The sequence below is a fragment of the Squalius cephalus genome (genome assembly GCF_949319135.1).
Source record: "Squalius cephalus genome assembly, chromosome: 1".
NCBI classification, from domain to species: domain Eukaryota; kingdom Metazoa; phylum Chordata; class Actinopteri; order Cypriniformes; family Leuciscidae; genus Squalius; species Squalius cephalus.
Genome location: NC_137122.1, coordinates 57,355,396 through 57,377,553, shown reverse-complemented (window position 1 = coordinate 57,377,553; position 22,158 = coordinate 57,355,396). Strand labels below are relative to the sequence as shown.

The 22,158-nt window shown below is 38.1% G+C and overlaps 2 protein-coding genes across 2 annotated transcripts in view; one reads left to right on the top strand and one right to left on the bottom strand.

Moving 5' to 3' along the window:
- LOC307171758 (5-hydroxytryptamine receptor 3A-like) overlaps nt 1–22,158 on the top strand; it is a gene marked incomplete at its 3' end in the record, with an annotated part of 430,256 nt that overhangs the window by 168,914 nt on the left and 239,184 nt on the right. The gene's annotated exons all lie outside the window — the stretch shown is intronic.
- Nucleotides 1–22,158, bottom strand: part of LOC307160361 (5-hydroxytryptamine receptor 3A-like) — a 106,207-nt gene that overhangs the window by 9,207 nt on the left and 74,842 nt on the right. Inside the window, exon 7 of the mRNA XM_079874425.1 lies at nt 16,276–16,486. Within this exon, the coding sequence (XP_079730551.1) occupies nt 16,276–16,486 (211 nt within the window). The remainder of the gene's footprint in view (nt 1–16,275; nt 16,487–22,158) is intronic.

The following is a 22,158-nucleotide window of genomic DNA, read 5'->3' as shown; positions in this document are numbered from 1 at the left end:
GAACACATGTGTGTCCACACTGCAGAGTGCAGGAGTAACACTGATGCAGTGTTGAAGTTAATGACATAATTCAGTGATTAATTAACTGATGATTGAGCATTAGTGATGAACACCTGATGTTAACAAGCAGAATCACTGAAGGACAGAGGAACAAGAAGAAGATAAAAAAAGCGAAACAAGAACTGCAACTGACTTCAGACACAGAAGACATTAAATCTCTCAAGATCTCAGCAGAGGATGATTAAACAAAGGAGAACTCTGGTCAATTTTAACATTGAGCTCATTTTTTTGTACATTTGGAGTGCTGTCAATACAGAGAACAACGACAAAAATCGGTGTTGCCTACACCGAGTTATTCTATTTTTAAAATTTGCACCCTGTTGACTTCAATAGGGCAAGTACTAAACCTGCTTTTAGCCTCTTAACATCCTTGATGTGTCATTACAAGTGCACAGAAAATGTGAGTGATTCCTTCTGAGTGAACACGGTGAATCTGACTGCAGTAGATGTGAAAGAAATGTATAAAAATGATGTTATTTAAGCCAGCGCAAATACCTTTGTTTACATCCTGTTTTTCGGTTGAAGTCCAAAGTAGTCGATTGCCGAGTTCACGCGCGTGATCATAGGTACAAAACTAAAATTTTAAAAATAGAATAACTCGGTGTAGGCAACACCGATTTTTGTCGTTGTTCTCTGTATTGACAGCACTCCATATGTACAAAAAAATGAGCTCAATGTTAAAATTGACCGGAGTTCTCCTTTAAACAACTCCAAAAAATAGCATTACCCGCTTCACTTATTACTAACCAGATTGACTTTATTTATTTTTTCATACTTCTACAGAAATTCCTATTGACAATTAACAGAGTTTTAGATGTTGTTTTGTTTCATTTGACGGTACCATTATGGAGATCAGTGTTTGCTTTAGTTGGGCTCTTGACCCTTGACTTTCACATTAGTTTTTCTTTAGCTGCTCTAACTGTGTGTTTTCATACACGTGTTGTGGCAGAAACAAAGTAAACAAAAATGAGATCAGGTGTTGCTGATTATGATGTCATCACATAATGTTTGGATCACTGATCTCAATCTGTGTCTAATCCCTTATCAAAAATGTGTTGTTTTATTACAGCTTTATTTTATATTACTACACTGTGAAACTACAGCAAAAGATCAACAATGCTGTGCAATCAGTTATGAAGCATTTTAAAAACTCATCATTCACTAAAAACATTTGAACTACAGCTACAGTTATCCACACACAGACATCAAGAATCGGCCAATGAATCTCAACAATGGTGACAATCAACAAAAATATAACATCAAATCTGAACATCACAAAATACTCCACTAAAAGTCAACAGCAAAAATAAAAGCAAGAAGTACAAATTAAAGAAAATAACCAGACAACTCAGCTGCATAATTTATTCATGCTGCAATGCATGCTGGGAGTCATGGATGATTTTAATGTATTATGCTGGTACCCAACATGCATTGCAGCATGATCTTTCATGATTTTCATGAAACTCATCATGAACCTGTTTTCTTTCAGCTTTTTTAGCAAATATATTTTAAAGACACAGCTATTACAGCCAAAAAAAAAACTAATGTTCAAATGTCAAGGGTCAAGAGGCCAACTAAAGCAAACACTGATCATCATAATGGTGACATCATATGAAAACAAAATGACATTTAAACCTCTGTCAACTTATATAGACGTCTGACAGTAATAAAGTCAGTCTGGTTAGTAGTAAGTGAAGCTGTTAATGATGTTTGTGGATTTGTTTAATCTTCTTTGATTCTGCTTGTTAACAGCAGGTGTTCATCAGTGTCTAAATTAACTTAGAAAATTAATTAACATTAACATTATTAACATTGACATTATTCACTCTGTCAAGTGGACTATATTAGTGAGCTAATGTAGGGAATAGTGAATGAGGGTATAGGGTGTGATTTGGAACACAGTCTCTGAGTGTCGACTTTGAGTAGTGTTAATTCACAGTATATTCCTGTAGGCTACTTTCTCGAAAACGACAAATATCACCCAGAATGCATTTTTTCTACGGTATACAGTATATACGGTATATAACAAATGTGCTTCACAACCACAAAGTTGAAGAAGCCACAGAAAATCTAGCATTAAAAATAAAAGGTCAAGAGCTCAACTAAAGTAAACACTGATAAATGTATAAAAATGTGTGTTCAAATAAAACAATAAAGCATCAACATCTAAACCTCTGTTAATTCTAAATAATAACTTTTGTAGATGACAGAAATAAAGGCAAACTGGTCAGTAATACGTGCAATAATGTTTAAGGGCTGGAAGTCAGTTGTAGTTGTTGTGTTTCTATTTTTTCTGTTCTTGTTGTTTCCCTTTCCTTCAGTGATTCTGCTCTTTATCATCAGGTGTCTTCAATAATGATCATCACTTAATCAATAACTTATTTATCACAGTAATTTCAACAATGCTTCAGAGTAACTTTAAGACTCTGTAGTGTGGACACACTGTTTCCTTTCGAGAACTGTCACTTCGTATTGCGTAGCTAATACGAAGTGGGGAAACTCCATTCCTCGAGAAATATTGAAGTCTATATTAAAAACGCAGTGCACCTGCACAGTGAACACAGCAGAGCGTCTAGCTCGCCTATTGGCTGTGCTGCGGCAACTGCACACCCTATGGCGAAGCGCCTCTGATGCTTGGCCCAATCAGCGCGTCATAGCCCGCCAGAATTGGCGGGCCTATGTCTATAAATAGTCTCAGATTTCGCCAAATATCACATTTTATCTCCTTCAGCGACACTTCATGTCTCTATCTCCTCTGAAGCCTTCGCTGTGGAAACAAGCCTTTTACAGCCAGAACAAGCCTTGCATACAGCGGACAGCGCCTTCTTCACTCACCTTGAAACGGCTTCTCTTCTGTCACCGTTCTCCTGTGGCCATCTGGCAAACAACGCTATATACTTTCACTGCTACTATGTGTTTGCCGCTGCGACACTACAGTTTCTAAAAGAGCAAATTTGAGAGGCGTTTTTGCAAATGCCTCAGTCTTCATGCACCTCGTGGGGATGCCGTCTGCACGTGCCCGATGGGCACACAGAGTGCGCCGCGTGCCTGGTAGCCGCCCACGCTGAAGCTGCACTCTCTGACGGAGTTTGCTCTCACTGCGAGAGTTTACCGATCTCGCCGCTGCGGACACAGTTAGCTCTCTTTAAAGACGGTGACACCGCTCTCTCTGCTCTTCTTTTCACCGCACTACATCAGCTGCGGAAAAAGAAGCGCTGCAGCCAGTGGTAGCCCGGACACATGGAGTTCAGCGAACCCACGCCGGCCGCGTCCCCGTCTGCTTCGCTTTCTCCTTCACAGTCTCCTTCACAGTCTCCTTCGCCTGTCCTGTTCACCCAGGCAGACCAGGCAGACGCTGAGTTGCTGCACATCCTCACCGAGGCCATTTCAGACCTCAGGCTCGATTTAACATCGGCATTGTGCGTTTTCTGCTTCCGGTTAGGCGGCATCGGCCCTGCACACCTGGCTGTTTTTACAGCAACCCAAATAAAGCATATAATGAGTATGTTTTAAGCACATAATACATGGGTTATCGGTCCCCCTTCACTAGGCCACCTTGGTTTTTTACAGTGGATCTGAAAGATGCCTACTTTCACATTCAGATAACGCCCCATGCGTGGCGATCAGGTCGCTTGCACATTATGGTGAACCACAGCTATTTACGAGCCCTGGTTCCCTGGAAAGCCGAGACTGTTACCAGTCGGGCGTGACCATGGGTGTGGTCTCCAGGATGAAGGTGATTTTCACAGACACCTCCAACCTAGGTTGGGGGGCGCTGCACGAGGGCAAACCTGTCTCCGGCCTCTGGTCTCTGGAGCTCGGAGAAGAGCTTACATATCAACTGCCTGGAAATGAAAGCAGTTTGTTTAGCCCTGAAGGCGTTTCTGCCAGACATCAGAGGACACCACATCAACCCACAGACGGTCTGTATGATATGGAGTGTATTCGGCAGGGCAGAGGTCGACCTCTTTGCCTCGAAGAGCCACACTCACTGCGCAACATTCTTTTCGAAGAACAGGGACGCACTGGCCCATCCTTGGCCCAGTCGCCCTCTATATGCATTTCCGCCCGTCTCTATTATCCCTCAGGTCATCAAACAGATCAGAGAAAGCGGATGCTCAGTCCTCCTAATAGCCCCCTCTGGAAAACCCAGGTGTGGTTTCCAGAGCTGGCTCAGATGATGGACGCGGTCCCCTGGCCTGTGCCAGTGAGGAAGGATCTCCTCACACAGGCAAACGGGACGATATGGCACCCTCGCCTCGACTTGTGCACAGCAAAATCCCCAGAGTTAAATTAACTCTGCTCAGAGAACATTTGGTCCCTCTCTACATAGAGTTAAAATAACTCTGAAACAGTGTTAAAGTTAATGAGATACTTAAGTGATTAATTAAGTAATGATTGGGCATTAATGATGAACACCTGCTGTCAACAAGCAGAATCACTAAAGGAAAGAGAAACAAGAACAGAAAAAAAGAAACACAAAAACTAAAACTGACTTCCAGCCACAGATGAAATCAACTGAAGACAAAATAAGACATTAAATCTGTGAAGATCTCAGCAGAGGAGGATTAAACAACTCCACAAACAGCATTACCAGCTTCACTTATTACTGACCAGATTGACTTTATTTCTGTCATACGTTTACAGAAGTTCGTATTGAGAATTAACAGAGGTTTAGATGTTGACGATTTATTGAAAATGGTTGGTCACCATTATCGTGATGAGTGTTTCCTTTAGTTGGGCTGTTTGACTCTTAGCTTTTTTTTTTGTGAGTTTGTGTTTTTTTGCAACAGTTTTTACCAGAACACATAATTTGTTACAAAAGAATGCCAGAAGCAAAGATGTTCAGGTGATCTAGTTTTCAACAACAAAAAGTAGAATGATGCACTTATATCATCACTGTCCAAAAGTGATAATTTGATGTTAATAGATTATATTCACTAACAATATTCTCTTGCCACAGATTGGACATTTTGAATTTTTTAAATACATAATAGGGGAAAAATGTTTCTTCTAAGACACAGACATCAAGAATCAGCATATGAATCTCAACAATGGTGACATGTTTCATGCTGCAATGCATCCTGGGAGCCATGAGTTTTATACTATTGTGGCTCCCAGCATGCATTGCAGCATGAAACATGTCACCATTGTTGAGATTCATATGCTGATTCTTGATGTCTTTGTCTTGTCATTGTTAATGAATATAATCTAATAACATCAAATAATCACTTTTAGACAGTCATGAGTTAAGTGCATGTTTCTACCATATGTTGTTAATAACTATTTCACCTGATCATCTTTGTTTTTGGTTTTCTTTGTAACAAATGATGTGTTTTGGTAAAAACTGTTACAAAAACCACAAACTTACAAAAAGAATCAAACTGCCCAACTAAAGAAAACACTCATCACCATAATGGTGATCATACATTTTCAATAAATCGTCAACATCTAAACCTCTGGTAATTCTCAATAAGACCTTCTGTAGACATCTGACAGAAATACAGTCAGTCTGGTTAGTAATAAGTGAAGCTGGTAATGCTGTTTATGGAGTTGTTTAATCCTCCTCTGCTGAGAACTTGTTGACAGCAGGTGTTCATCATTAATGCCCAATCATCACTTAATTAATCACTTAAGTATCTCATTAACTTTAACTCTGATTCAGAGTTATTTTAACTCTCTTTAGAGAGGGACCAAATGTTCTCTAAACAGAGTTAATTTAACTCTGGGGATTTTGCTGTGTGGGCCCTCCATGTATGACCCCTCAACGGGTATACAGGGACCTCTCCGAGAGGGTCTTGAATACTATCACTGAGGCTAGAGCACCATCTACTAGACGCCTTTACGCCCTAAAGTGGTCAGTGTTCACTGACTGGTGTACAGCCAGAGACTAAGAACCCTACACTCTCAGAAAATAAAGTACATAATTGTACCTTTAGGGGTACAATTGCTTGTCACTGGGGCTGTACAATATTGTACACTTGGCATAGGGTACATATTTGTATCATTGTGATTTGTACCTTAAGAGACCAATCTTGTACCTGTGGTGACAATTTTGTACCTTTATTTAACAATACAAAAATGGACCCTTCAAAAATGGTACAAAATTGGCTTTGACAGCAATCGTTGACAACAATGATATATATATATATATATATATATATATATATATATATATATATATATATATATATATATATATATATATATATATATATATTACACACACGCTGAATTAAAATCAGAATTTATTAAATCCTTTTCATTTTCACATTTTCCAACATTTCATTTTAAACTCAATGTCTAACTGTGACATATAAATTATTATCATCCGAGTAAATGTCATTTGCCTGAAAGTCCATTTCATGTCCTTTCATCTCGACGTCGGTTACTTCTATGCCTGCTTCTGATATTTTCTGAAGGACCTCCTCGGTTGAAAGTCCTGTAAGAACCATGAGTAACCGTGCTATGACTTCTTCTCCACCGATGGCCAAAAGAAAGAAAGACCCGGAACTGGACATTCTTTTAAATTGAGATTCAAGCAGCCAATCAGGGCTGGCTCTAGATACACTCTCAGAAAATAAAGAACATAATTGTACCTTTAGGGGTACAATGGCTTGTCACTGAGGATGTACCCTCAAGGGTACAATATTGTACCTTAACCTTTAAAAGAACCGGTACATATATGTAACTTTAATGCTTTTTGATCCTCAAAAAGTTACATATGAGGTCCAACAGCAAAAACTCCAGTGTTAATTGAACTCTCCTGGGAGTGTACACAGTAAAAACCCCAGTGTTAAATCAACACTGCTCAGAGCACATATGGACTCACTCTACATAGTGTTAAAATTAACACTGAAGCAGTGTTGAAGGTATAGTGTTGACTATATGCTTGTTGTCTCGTTTTAGTATTGTTGATTGTAGCTTTGAGTTTCTATAGTTTGAGATCCAACAGCAATATGAACAATTTTGAAAATACTTTGTGCTAAGAAGTTATTGTGTTAAAACGCACAGGCATCAAGAATCAGCATATGAATCTCAACAATGGTGACAATAAACAAACTAGTGACAAACAGATCAACTCTGAACATCACAAAACAAGCTACTAAAGTCAGAACAAAACAATAGCAAAATAAAAGCAAACAGAAAAAACAATGAAAATTACAGGACAATTCAGCTGCATAATTTATTCATGCTGCAATGCATGATGTTTGATGCGTTCTGATTGGTGGCTCCCATCATGCACTGCAACATTAAGCGTTTGTTTGATTGTCACCATTGTTAAGATTCATATGTAGATTCTTGATGTCTGTGTGTGATTTTAAAACTTTCAGATCATTAAAATATTGCTGGAAGTAACTACTGTAGTGAAAAAGTAATAAACATGTGGATAATCAGTTTATAATGATGGGTGCCATCATTAAATCAGGTCACTAGTAATTTCATCATCAAATCATAACCAGGGCTGCATTTTCAAAAGCATCTTAAGCCTTACTTGATTGCAGACCAACTGCAACAAATGGTCTGTACGATCAATTTAGGCTTGCAATGCTTTCAGGAAAAACAGCCAAAGTCACAGTTTCTTTTGCCTCAACACATATGCTTTATAAGCACAGAGTTGGAGCAGCCAGAGAAAAACTAATGTTAAACAGTAAAGGGTCAAGAACCCAACTAAAGCAAACACTGACCACCATAATGGTGACATGAAACGAAACATTCCATAAAACATTACCATCTAAACTTCTGTTAAATCTAAATTTAGACCGTGTGTAGATGTATGACAGAAATAAAGTCAAACTGGTAAAATAATAAGTGCAATAATGGTTCAAAGTCAGTAGTTCTTGTGTTTCTCTTTTTTTCTGTTCTTGTTTCTCTTTCCTTCAGTGAGTCTGCTTGTTATCATCAGGTGTCACCACTAATGGCCAATCATCACTTAATTAATCACTTAATTACCTCATTAACTTCAACACTGTTTCAGTGTTAATTTAATTATCTCATTAACTTCAACACTGCTTCAGTGTTAATTTTAACACTCTGTAGAGTGGGACCATATGTGCTCTGAGCAGTGTTGATTTAACACTGGGGTTTTTGCTGTGTATATGACTCCAGACTCAAGAGTGTTAAAGTTAATGATCTAATTAAAGGGGCATTCCACCCATTTGAACATTGTTTTTTATTTAAAGTGGGTCATATATGTAGTCGAAATGTAAAATAAATTTTGAATTTGGTCGAGGAAAGACAAAAAATAACTTCAGGACGCATTTGTATGAAAGACAACAACTCCCACAATGCACCACACTGCACAGCTCCGCAAGCCACTCCCACTAATCCAGAAAGCGCATATCTGCCTATAAGAGAAATCACTCTTCCGTCTACAAGGCTAGCTACCACCAGAGCTTGAAATTCATTTCACACAAAATGTCTAGTTAGTTGGCGAACTCATTAGTGCATTACTCCTCGTTTGTATTTCTTTCGAAAAGGTGAATTATTGCATGGTACCTGGATGTTCAGTCAGAACATATGCGGTGCGAAATTAGGATAGTTCACAACACAAACGTCCGTGTCCTCGTCTGATTCAGAGATTTCGTCCAGGAGAAATTGTCATCGTTGAAATTCTTTGCCGCAGACGGACTCTATCTCTGTGTTCGTAACGGTTCGTAGTTGCATAGTGAGATCACCGGCGCCACCAGTCCGCCCTAACTCGAGCCAGTCCGGGCTCCTCGTCCGCGGCAGGCAGGTCTTCTGCCTCGGCTGCTCTTCGCTATAATGCGGCTTGTAAAGGTAGCCACAAACACCTGATTCAAGCATCAGACTTCCGAAATCCTCTTCTTCTATATCATATTGAGCACTCTCCTCCGCTATTGTCATTACTTTACATCTGTCTCCACAGCGCCTGTTAGCTTAGCTTCAAACAAGATGGAGGATATTGCTTTCAGTTTCAGAGAGTAAAGTCCCACCCACTGATCTGTAATAGGTCTGTAGCGTGAGCGGGTCCCGCCCCCTGGGAAAGATGAGGAACGAGTGTCTGTAGTCTCAACAGAAATCCCCCCCTCTTACACTTCCTCCTACAATGACGCAAAATGACGATTTTTGCGTCATTGTAGGAGGAAGTGTAAGAGGTAAATAACGGATTTCTCCCGTCTGAGGGGAAAATGAGAGAGTGTTGCACGACCATTCAATAGTATGACTGGGTTTCTAACAATGCAAAGCTTAATGCAAATAGGTGGAGTGTCCCTTTAAGTGATTCATTGAGTGATGATTGACCATTATTGAAGACACTTTACATCAAGCTAACACCTGATGTTAACAAGCAGAATCACGGAAGGAGAAAATTGAATTTTTTAAGACACCGTTATGGAGATAAGTGTTTGCTTTAGTTGGGCTCTTGACCCTTAAATCATTAACTTTAGATTTTTTTTGGCTGTTGTATCTGAGTTATAACTGCCAGATGAACAAAGAGAAAAGTTGATCAGGTGGTGTTGGTTATGTTTTGACATAATCATAATTTAACCTGAATCACTGAACTCATTTAGAATCTAATCTCAGGCTTAAATGTATATTGTTGATTACAGCATGACTGTGAGTCTACAGCAAAAGATTTTCAGCATTTTCAATATAATCCAAAAATTCTTAAAAGGTGTTCTGATCAAAAGACATTGAAAATTAATTTACGAAGAAACACTGACATCAATAATCAGCCTGTGAATCTCAACAATGGTGACAATAATAAAGCATGTTGCAGTGCATCCTGGGTGCCACCAATCAAAACTCATTCATGGCTCCCATCATGCATTGCGGTATGAATAAATTATGATCTGAATTGTCTTACTAATTTGCTTTCCCTAATTGAACATTCTGTTTGTCACCATTGTTGAGATTCATACACTGATTCTTGACACTGTGTGTGCCTAAGTTTTATCAGATCAACTTTTAAGAAATCCTTTAGATTATGTAACGAATACGACTCTGGGTAAATTTGAATTAGCTCAAGAATATAGGGAATTTTGGAAATATTAATAATTATGACTCATGGTCATAATTCATAAGTCGCATGTACATTTATTTTATCAATTATAGAGATTAACTGGTTCTGTAACTGATCTAATCGTTATTCGTCCCGCGAATAAAGGTGAGATTATCACAGTTAAGAAGGGTTATCTCTTTACAAACTCCAAGAAAGTTTGATCTTCTGGCCACGGACATCAAACCTTCTGAGTTTATTAATTAAAACTACTGAATGTAGTCTAATATCGAGCTTGTAGCTTAAGATCTTTTGTTTCATTGACTTTAGACTGGTGGATTTTCAAACACGGAGACAGTGAAAAGTATTTATGAATTTTAATAAATGCAAAACTATGATTATATGAGCTACGAATATAAACGTACGTAAAAATGCAAACAATAAACAAACAACATATAACCAAACAATAACATAAGTGATCAGAATGAAATGAAAGAAAGAAAAAAAAGGAAAAGAGAAGAGGAAGAAGGGTAACTTAATTCACAGACCTAAGAGATAGACACCCGGAAAACAGCTTTTATCAACTCAATATAGGCCTACTTGCAGAATTCTGTGCTCTGTCTGGTGAGGCTGTAGAAGAGGCGCGCGTGTCCGGCTGGTTTGCGTCTGGCTTCGTCTTCTGGGTCGTTTCGCAAGACGATGTAAAGGCTTACTCGAATTTAAGTTACCGAGAAAGTTAGATCATTTCCCTTTTTGAGGGGAAAGGCACGGATGAGCTTAGTTGCAAAGAACGGCAGCTACGACTCGAACATGTGTTGTCCGAGGAGAAGACTAAGGCCTTCTTCAGATGATCCTTGGAGAAGCGCTGCCGGGGAGGAGAGGAGGAGGTCAGAGCGGTCGAAGAGAGAAGAGAGGTGAGCGAAGAAGGAAGAGAGTGTGATGAGGGGGTTTCTGCCTTTTAACAAACATCTGTTTACGCCTTCTCTTGGAACGACAGCGAATCAGATTGTCTTTTCTGAAGCGGGAAAATTCTCTTTGTGTGAAGAAGAAAACGCCTACTTTCACCATATGTCTTATGAGAGAAAGAATTCATATTTCTTCTTAAGATTGTACACATGGAACAATACATCTTACTGTAATTTACTATGTGTGACGGGTTGAATTAAAACAGGACGGTCAGACAGATACTAATTATGACAGATAAAGGTCGGGGAAACATGATGTTACATCTATATGCATAATTACACACACATAAAGTTTGATTAAACACACAATAAAATTGTCAGCGTTTCCGTTATGGCAAGTGAAGGCACCTGGGAAATAAAGGAATATGTATCAAACATTTGAAGAGTTTTCTCTGAAGAGTTCCATGAAAAGTAAATGTGTTGGAATGTTGGTTTGTCAAGGAACTGGATGAGCTGCAGCTTTGGGACCATAAAGGTTTATGACCAGGTCGAGGTCGTATTACAAGACACTATTGAGTGATTTTCTTTCAATGAACCTTCAGAATTACCGATTTTACTCTAGCAAGTCACACCTCTATTATAAATTTGTAATGAATGGTAAAATGAAATTTTACTATGTGGAAGTCCATATATGGAAATGTGCTTCAGTTGCATCTTGTGGTGGGTTTCTGGTTGAAAGTCCACGAGTGTGTGTGTGCGTGTGTGTGTGACCAGGACTGAGAGTTCATGCTGCCGCTGAACTTTTGCTCTCTTGCCTATGTGTGTGTGTGTTTGGTTTGATGAGATCATTAGCCAGCACATCTGGCCGGACAAAGTCTTGTTGTTTTCTGACGTATAAATCAGTGTCTATCCCTAGGGGATCTGCGTAATCTCAGACATTGTGGCGCCTTGCGCTCGTGGCTTCCCGTGTAAACTCATAAAAGAGGTGTCTATAGACAGCCATCAATGAGTTACTTGAGCTGATAGATGCCATCTGTTGTTTGTAGACAGTTCAAGAAGGACAGAGTCCGTTTGTTGGTACTTTCAGTAATTTAAATATATATATAGAGAGAGCTGGTAATCTGGCCATCTTCTTTGTGTTACAATTATTTCAAAAATTCTGGATCTTATGCTGTAGAATCACAGTGATGCTATAATCAACAATATACATTTAAGTCAGAGATTAGACTTTAAATGAGTTCAGTGATTCAGGTCAAATTGTGATTAAGTCAAAACATAACCAACACCACCTGATCAACTTATCTCTTTGTTCATCTAGCCATTATAACTCAGATACAACAGCCAAACAATACCTAATGTTAACAGTTTAAGGGTCAAAAGACCCAACTCAAGCAAACACTGATCACCATAATGGTGTCTTAAATATATATTTTCTCCTTCAGTGATTCTGCTTGTTAACATCAGGTGTCTTCAATATTGCTCAATCATCACTCAATGAGTTACTTAATTAGCTCATTAACTTTAGCACTCTTGATTGTTAATTTAACACTCATATTGTAACACTTTAACACTCTTGAGTCTGGAGCCAAATAAACACCCAGGAAAGTTCATTTAACACTGGAGTTTTTGCTGTTTTATAATGATTTAATATCAGTAAATTGACTTACAAAACTTGTATTTCCTTTATTTCAAGGCTACTCTAATATAGTGATAAGTTAAAATCTACCTTAAATGATTAAGGTATCATTAAAACCTTTAAAAAAAAACTTTTTTTTTACAAAAAATAAAATAAAATAACTTAGCAGAAGCTGTCTTTTGATATTGTACCTTAACCTTTAAAAGAAACGGTATATATTTGTACCTTTTAATGCTTGGGGACATATATGTACCTTTTTGACCCTCATGCGAGGTACTACTAGTACTCTCCTACCTGCAAGAGCTGTTGGATGCGGGTCGCTCTCCATCCACGCTCAACGTATATGTGGCAGCCATAGCAGCCTACCATGCTCCTGTGGCTGGCCAATCACTGGGAATAAACAACCTCATCATTCATTTTCTCAAAAGAGCCAGGAGGTTGAGCCAACTGAAGACAAGAAGACATTAAATCTCTCAAGATCTCAGCAGAGGAGGATTAAACAACTCCACAAACAGCATTACCAGCTTCACTTATTACTAACAAGACTGACTTTATTTCTGTCAGACGTCTACAGAAGTTCGTACTGAGAATTAACAGAGGTTTAGATGTTGACGATTTCTTGAAAATGTTTGGTCACCATTATGGCGAAGGGCGAAGGATAATTAGACCTGATCGTGTCCAGTCTTATCAGTCTATCTTTTACTGTCCATAAGCATAATTGTTCTGGGACTTATGTTGGAAGTGAGTTTGGCTCTTATGCTTCAGCCCCTTATTCATGAAACCCGACTCAGGTCCGGTTACTGTCACTTATGTTGGGCTTTTATTACGGCTTGTTTCTGTGAGCCTCAGGGTGCTTATCTAGGCTCCAGTTGTATGTAGCCAGTTTGTAATTGTGCGTTATGTTACATTACGTCCCCACTGTGTATTGACTACACAATACTAAGTGATCGTCCTCGAAAGGGAACGTACTTGATTACTAACGTAACCTCAGTTCCCTGAGAGTAGGGAATGAGTATTACATAGCCTGCCACACTATTGTAAACTGTCAAGGTTTTGTCGCTTCAGTCGCTTCAAACCTGATATTTGCCGAAATCGGAGCCTATAGACATAGCCTATTATAGACATAGGCCTCGCCCATTCTGGCGGGCTCTGACGCGCTGGGCGCGAAGTCACCTGATTGGGCCATGCGTCAGAGACACTTCGCCATAGGGTGTGCAGTTGCCACAGCACAGCCAATGGGCGAGCTAGATGCTCTGCTGTGTTCGCCGTGCAGCTGCACTGTATTTTTATTATAGGCTTCAATATTTCTCGAGGAAAGGAGTTTCCCCACTGCGTATTAGCTACGCAATACTCGTTCCCTACTAGGGATGGGGATTGAAAACCGGTTCCACTCGAGAACCGGTTCTAAGTTTTATGAACAAATGATATTGTATGTCCTCGACGTTAACGATTCCTCTTATCGATGCTCCTGCTCCGAGTCCCAGCCATAGGCCGTGAACTCACAACTTTCCCTTTTGTCCTTTATCGGGCATCATAGCACGGCGTCCTACACATCTGTGCGTCATGATGTCAAAGTGATTTGAACAGAGGAGGTAATCATGGAGAGGGAGAGGCGATCTAAAGCTTTATTTTACTAAACCAGAAGAAAGTGTAGGCGAAAGTGTAAATAAGACTTCACCGTCTCCAAACTAAGCACTGTCTTGCTCTCTCTCCCTCACAAAAATTAATCAAAATAAATCGACACGGTGGTAAAAGGTCGGAAGACCAAATTTTCATGTGGAGCATTCTGAGATTTTTTTTTTTTTCCTGAATTACCGCTGGGTGTGAATTGTGCTAAATAAGTTGCCTTATCTTCTCTGAAAAGCGTTCCGGACATTCAGCTGACATAAAACAACACTTTAATTAAACGAAAAAAACTATCCAGTGATGAAATGTTTTCTGTGTGGACACAAATCTTGGATGTCCACGTCCTAACTGCTGGAATAATCACACAACGTGCATGACACGTCCAATTCGCGAACTAATGACTCCTTTGAACAGATTAATTTTAATGAATGGTTAAAACAACTGATCTTTCCAACAGTGAACTCAGGAGATGTCTGAATCGGTGTATAACTAACAGGTTCTATTTATTACATAAATTACATAAAAAGTACAATTTGCTTACTCAAGCTTAAGCTTTAAAATAAATAAAAACCACACAGCAAAAACTCCAGTGTTAAATTAACACTCCTAGGAGTGTATATGAGTCCACACTCAAGAGTGTAAAGTGTTAAAATATGAGTGTTAAATTAACACTCAATAGTGTTAAAGTTAATGAGATAATTAAGTGATTAATTGAGTGATGATTGAGCATTATTGAAGACACCTGATGTTAACAAGCAGAATCACTGAAGGAGAAAATCACAAATTGTAAATCATCGTTATGGTGATCAGTGTTGGCTTTAGTTGGGCTATTGACCCTTATATGTTTACTTTAATTTTGCTTGTCTGCTGTTATTGATTTATAACAGTCAGATGAACAAAGAAACAATGTGATTTGATGGTGTTGGTTATGTTTAGACATAATCATGTTGTGATCCGAAAAACGAAACTTATTGAAATAGTTTGGTTTAACTTGTTAATTACAACAGCTCTGTGATTCTACAGCATATGATTTTCAGTATTTTTCATATAATCCAAAATATTTAAAGGTCCCGTTCTTCGTGATCCCATGTTTCAAACTTGAGTTAGTGTGTAATGTTGTTGTTAGAGTATAAATAATATCTGTAAAATTATAAAGCTCAAAGTTCAATGCCAAGCGAGATATTTTATTTAACAGAAGTCGCCTACATCGAACGGCTGGTTTGGACTACATCCCTCTACTTCCTTCTTTAATGACGTCACTAGAACAGTTTTTTGACTAACCTCCGCCCACAGGAATACACAAAAAAAGGGGGCGTGGTCTTGTTGCGCTCTCACTGAAAAGAGGAAGAGTTGCGTTTGTAGAGTGTGTTTGTCGCCATGTCGTCGATTTCGGCTCAAATTGATAGGGTAATATTAAAGACATGTTTACAATAACACTGAGCGCATGCATCTCCATGTTATGGTAAGAGGTGTGACCTTTACTGGGCAACGTGCGCTAAGCTGCTGTCTAATCACAACACAGGAACCGCTGGCACAATCAGAGCTCGTTACGTATTTCTGAAGGAGGAACTTCATAGAACAAGGAAGTCATCAGCCCGTTCTTAGGACAGTGAATACAGCGGTATACAGATAAGTCAATTGTGTGAAAAATATTGTTTTTTTACACGCGAAACATGAACACATGTTATATTGCACACTGTAAACACAATCAAAGCTTCAAAAACACACGAAAAACAGGACTTTTATTAAACATTGATCTGATCAGAATATTTTCAAATGAATTTATTTAGAAACACAGACATCAATAATCAGCCTGTGAATCTCAACAATGGTGACAATAATAAAGCATGTAGCAGTGGCAGTGGACAGGAGGCATCAACTTTAATTTGATTTGAGGAGGATTTGCAACTGTTCTGCCCTAAACCCTTAAATTCTCAACTATACTTAATTTTAAGGGAATACTGTTTACTGTTTTTAAGTTTAAATCGTTTTTGTTTGATTGTCGTGACTTCATTTGAGATTCAAATACTGAATTGTATTCTTAAAAATTAAGTAATATTAAATAATCAGGTCAATTTTAGACTCACCAATCAGAGGGATGTCTGTCCCTGTAGAAGGCAGTGTGTTGTTAAGAATCAGCAGCATCACAGAAACAGACAGCAGTAAAGTCACTTTAAAGCTCAGCTTTTCTGCTGCACTTGAGTCAACGAAGAAGGAGATCAAATCCAGCACAAGGAAGAAAAATACTGGTATTATAATGTTGATGACATACAGTAGAGGTCGCCTTTTTATGGTGATCTGCAATGGGGGGAGAGAGAGAGAGAGAGAGAGAGAGAGAGAGAGAGAGAGAGAGAGAGAGAGAGAGAGAGAGAGAGAGAGAGAGAGAGAGAGAGAGAGAGAGAGAGAGACATTAGCATTAGCATCATAATGGACTTAATAAGAGAAATATAAATTAAAAACATGAATTAAATAGGGGTGCGCCATGTACCAGTTTAAAAGAAAACCCAGTTGGGTCTCTTACAAGTAATAATTGAATAAGATAAATTTCTAATCATAATTGTTGTAAGAATTTAATTAAAGAGCTTCATATAATGTGATATATGTGAAATAAAACGTATTTGGTGATACAGTATATGAATTTGGTCACAATGCCTATCCCATATTAATTTCCTTTCAATTTTAATGGCGATAAAGATCTGTGTTTGGTTTAGTGGTGGGCATAGATAAAAAATGTTAATCTAGATTAATCTCACAGTAATTTTGGAATTAATCTAGATTAATCTAGATTAAAATGTCTCATTTGAATTCTGCCGAAGGCATTCAGAATATGTGTGCTACCCAAATAATGACTGAAGGGCACGTGTTTCTTAAATACAAAGTGACATTTAAAAGAACTTGTATGCCAATTCATGAACATGCATCTTCTGAATTAGCTAAGGGATGCTTTGCGTTTAGGTGGTACTTGAGACTGGAAGAACTCCTACAGTAAACTAATTCCGCATTGCACAAGGTGCAAACAACCTTAGTCTTGTCGAGGTTTTCATTGGGAAGCTTCTAGGGGTGTAACGGTTCACATAAATCCATGTTCGGTTCGATACAGCAAAAAGAAAGAAATGCCAGAGTTTTTTATTTTTTTTTTTATTTAAACTAACATCATAAAGTATGATTTTTTTTTTTTTTTTTTTACTTTGAGCAATTTTATTCATAATGTCAAAATAAAACCAACGTAATGTTACTTGAAAGCATTATAGCCTACTATTCGTGCCAAACTTCCATGGTTGCAGTTAGTGTAACACTCTCGGAAATAGGGGTACAGCAGGAGTCCATTTCTGTCCCCCAAGGTACATATATGTCCCCAAGCATTAAAAGGTACAAATATATACCGTTTCTTTTAAAGGTTAAGGTACAATATCAAAAGACAGCCTCTGCTAAGTTATTTTATTTTTTGTAAAAAAAAAAAAAGTTTTTTTTTTAAAGGTTTTAATGATACCTTAATCATTTAAGGTAGATTTTAACTTATCACTATATTAGAGTAGCCTTGAAATAAAGGAAATAAAAGTTTTGTAAGTCAATTTACTGATATTAAATCATTATAACACAGCAAAAACTCCAGTGTTAAATTAACTTTCCTGGGAGTTTATTTGGCTCCAGACTCAAGAGTGTTAAAGTATTAAAAAAATGAGTGTTAAATTAACAATCAAGAGTGCTAAAGTTAATGAGCTAATTAAGTGATTCATTAAGTGATGATTGAGCAATATTGAAGACACCTGATGTTAACAAGCATAATCACTGAAGGAGAAAATATATATTTTTAAGACACCGTTATGGTGATCAGTGTTTGCTTGAGTTGGGTCTATTGACCCTTAAATTGTTAACATTAGGTTTTGTTTGGCTGTTGTATCTGAGTTATAATGGCTAGATGAACAAAGAGATAAGTTGATCAGGTGGTGTAGGTTATGTTTTGACTTAATCATAATTTGACTTGAATCACTGAACTCATTTAAAGTCTAATCTCTGACTTAAATGTATATTGTTGATTACAGCATCACTGTGATTCCACAGCATAAGATCCAGAATTTTTGAAATAATCTAAAGGATTTCTTAAAAGTTGATCTGACAAAACAAATATTTCTTTTAGGCACACACAGACATCAAGAATCAGTGTATGAATCTCAACTATGGTGACAAACAAAATATTCAATTAGGGAAAGGAAATTAGTAAGACAATTCAGATCATAATTTATTCATACCGCAATGCATGATGGGAGCCATGAATGAGTTTTGATTGGTGTCACCCAGGATGCACTGCAACATGCTTTATTATTGTCACCATTGTTGAGATTCACAGGCTGATTATTGATGTCAGTGTTTCTTCGTAAAATAATTTTCAATGTCTTTTGATCAGAACAACTTTTAAGAATTTTTGGATTATATTGAAAATGCTGAAAATCTTTTGCGGTAGAATCACAGTGATGCTGTAATCAACAATATACATTTAAGCCTGAGATTAGATTCTAAATGAGTTCAGTGATTCAGGTTAAATTATGACTATGTCCAAACATAACCAACACCACATGATCAACTTTTCTCTTTGTTCATCTGGCAGTTATAACTCAGATACAACAGCCAAACAAATTCTAAAGTTAATGATTTAAGGGTCAAGAGCCCAACTAAAGCAAACACTTATCTCCATAACGGTGTCTTAAAAAATTCAATTTTCTCCTTCCGTGATTCTGCTTGTTACCATCAGGTGTCTTCAATAATGGTCAATCATCACTCAATGAATCACTTAATTAGATCATTAACTTTAACGCTCTTGAGTCTGGAGTCATATAAACACCCAGGAGAGTTCAATTAACACTGGAGTTTTTGCTGTTGGACCTCAAGGTACATATATGTAACTTTTTGAGGATCAAAAAGCATTAAAAGTTACATATATGTACCGTTTCTTTTAAAGGTTAAGGTACAATATTGTACCCTTGAGGGTACAGCCTAGGGCTGGGCGATATATATCGTGAGATTGTTATGCGCATCTCGTCAGTAAAGCCGGTTCCTTGATTAGTAGTAAATCACCATCACCTGCTTTCAGATGGAGCGGCATTTAGGGCTGAGGAGATAATTAAGTGATTAATTTAGTGATGATTGAGCATTATTGAAGACACCTGATGTTAACAAGCAGAATCACTGAAGAAGAAAATCACAAATTGTAAGTTACCATTATGGTGATGGGTGTTTGCTTTAGTTGGGCTCTAGACCATTATATGTTTACTTTAATATTTACTGTTGTTTGTCTGCTGTTATTGATTTATAACAGTTAAAAGAACAAAGTAAAATGTTATTTTATAGTGTTGGTTATGTTTTGACATAATCATGCTGTGATCTGAAAGAGGAAACTTATTGAGATAGTTTGGTTTAACTTGTTAGCAGTACTTAAGTGATTCTTCAGCCTATGATTATCAGTATTTTATTTATAATTCAAAATATTTAATAAACATTGTTCTGATCAAAACACATTCAAATAAATTCATTTAAAACACAGACATCAATAATCAGCCTGTGAATCTCAACAATGGTGACAATAATAAAGCATGTTGCAGTGGCTGCCACCAATCAAAACTCAATCATGGCTCCCATCATGCATTGCGGTATGAATAAATTATGATCTGAATTGTCTATGTAATTTACTTTTCCTAATTGACCCTTCGCTAAGCCACGCCCGAAAACCGCCACAGGCCAATCGTGGCTTAGCAACCGTAACTAGGCGCGGGAGGTCTGGCAAGCTTTCGAGCGAGGGAAACATGCCGAAGCGTTGTGCGTATGGATTGTGCAAATCTGATACCCGGTATCCTAAAAGTTTGGACGGGGTGGTGGATTTTGTTCCCTTCCCGAAACCTAAAACCCAAGGGGAGAAATGCCAGGTGTCATCTTCATTTATATAGCGCTTTTAACAATGTAGATTGTTCCAAAGCAGCTTTACATTGATAATAGGAAATTAAAAGTAAAGTGTTTTGGCTTTATAGCAGCTCTAGAATAAAGTTATTGTCCAGCTCGTGGATCAAGCAGTGTGATTAAAGGCAAGACGGAGGCTCACTGACATAACTTAACGTTACTTAAAAGTATATTTAAGCATTTTGTTAATCGACGGCCAAACTAACAATCCGATCGCGACTCTCCCGGTGTTAGTTCTAGTAAAAGTAAAAGGTAACGTTAGTTAGTAAAAGCAGGGAGGTAACATAACGGGGCTTGCCGGAGATCTCCAAGGAAAAGGTTGGTATGCAAACTTAATCAGTTCATAACAGTAGTCACTTATATGACCCACGACGTGTGAGCAGTAACGTTAGCCTGGCGCACTACAAATATAAGCGGGAGATCGTTATCATTGCAAAGTGGTCAGGCTAATGTCTTGTGTTTATTCCACAATACATATGGATAAGTTGTTTGATTAATAAATATTAGAATATTTTCACATTTCACTTACCCTGCTGGCTCAATTTGTGTATTTCCCATTTGAATGGTCAGTGTATAAAGGCGCTGCTGCTTGCGCTGGGACCTAACGTTATAGGCTTTAGCTTAAATTTTGATGAAATTATTCTCTAATCGTTTGCATATTATGTCGGATATAGCCCTCGAATGCATACTGCAGTCTTGCTCTCTCATATTTTCACCTGTTCGCCAAAAATGACTAATTATCTCCTTAGAAATGTCTGAAACCAGTGCATCATGCATGCATACATACTGTAATAGACGTGCCAGGCGCAAAAGCTTGACAGGCGTAGCAACAGTAACTAAGGAGGGCGGGGCTTAGCGAAGGGTCAATTGAATATTCTGCTCCTCACCATTGTTGAGATGCATAGACTGAATCTTGACATCTGTGTGTGCCTAAAAGAATGATTTTTTTTTTAAACAACTTTTAAGAAATCCTTTATATTATATCAAAAATTCTGGGCATTTATGCAGATTCACTAACCAACAATATAAATTGAAGTCAGAAAGAAGGATTTTAATGAGTTCAGTGATCAAGTTCAAATGATGATTGTCATAACATAACCAACACCATCAGATCACTTTTTTTCTTTGTTCAACTGGTGATTATAATTCAGAAACAACAGACAGACAAAATCTAAAGTTAATAATATATGGGTCTAGAGCCCAACTAAAGCAACCATTGATCGTCATAACGGTAACTTACAATTTGTGATTTTCTCCTTCAGTGATTCTGCTTGTTAACATCAGGTGTCTTCAATAATAGTCAATCATCACTAAATTAATCACTTAATTATCTCATTAACTTTAACACTCTTGAGAGTGGACTTATACACTCCCAGGAGTGTTAATTTAACACTGGAGTTTTTGCTGTGTACAAAGAGCCGTAGTTAACTGACAAGCTGAGCCATATCGCATTAATTATCGCTGGCGATACGTCTGCGATATTAATGCGATATGGCTCAGCTTGTCAGTTAACTACGGCTCTTTGTAGTAAATGCCGCTCCATCTGAAAGCAGGTGATGGGGATTTACTACTAATCAAGGAACCGGCTTTACTGACGAGATGCGCATAACAATCTCACGATATATATCACCCAGCCCTAGTACAGCCCCAGTGACAAGCCATTGTACCCCTAAAGTAGGGCTGGGCGATATATATCGCGATATTGTTATGCGCATCTCGTCAGTAAAGCCGGTTCCTTGATTAGTAGTAAATCGCCATCACCTGCTTTCAGATGAAGCGGCATTTACTACAAAGAGCCGTAGTTAACTGACAAGCTGAGCCATATCGCATTAATATCGCGGACGTATCGCCAGCGATAATTAATGCGATATGGCTCAGCTTGTCAGTTAACTACGGCTCTTTGTACACAGCAAAAACTCCAGTGTTAAATTAACACTCCTGGGAGTGTATGAGTCCACACTCAAGAGTGTTGAAGTTAACCCTCTGAGGTCGGCAAACGCGCCGGCGCGTTTTGCTGGATT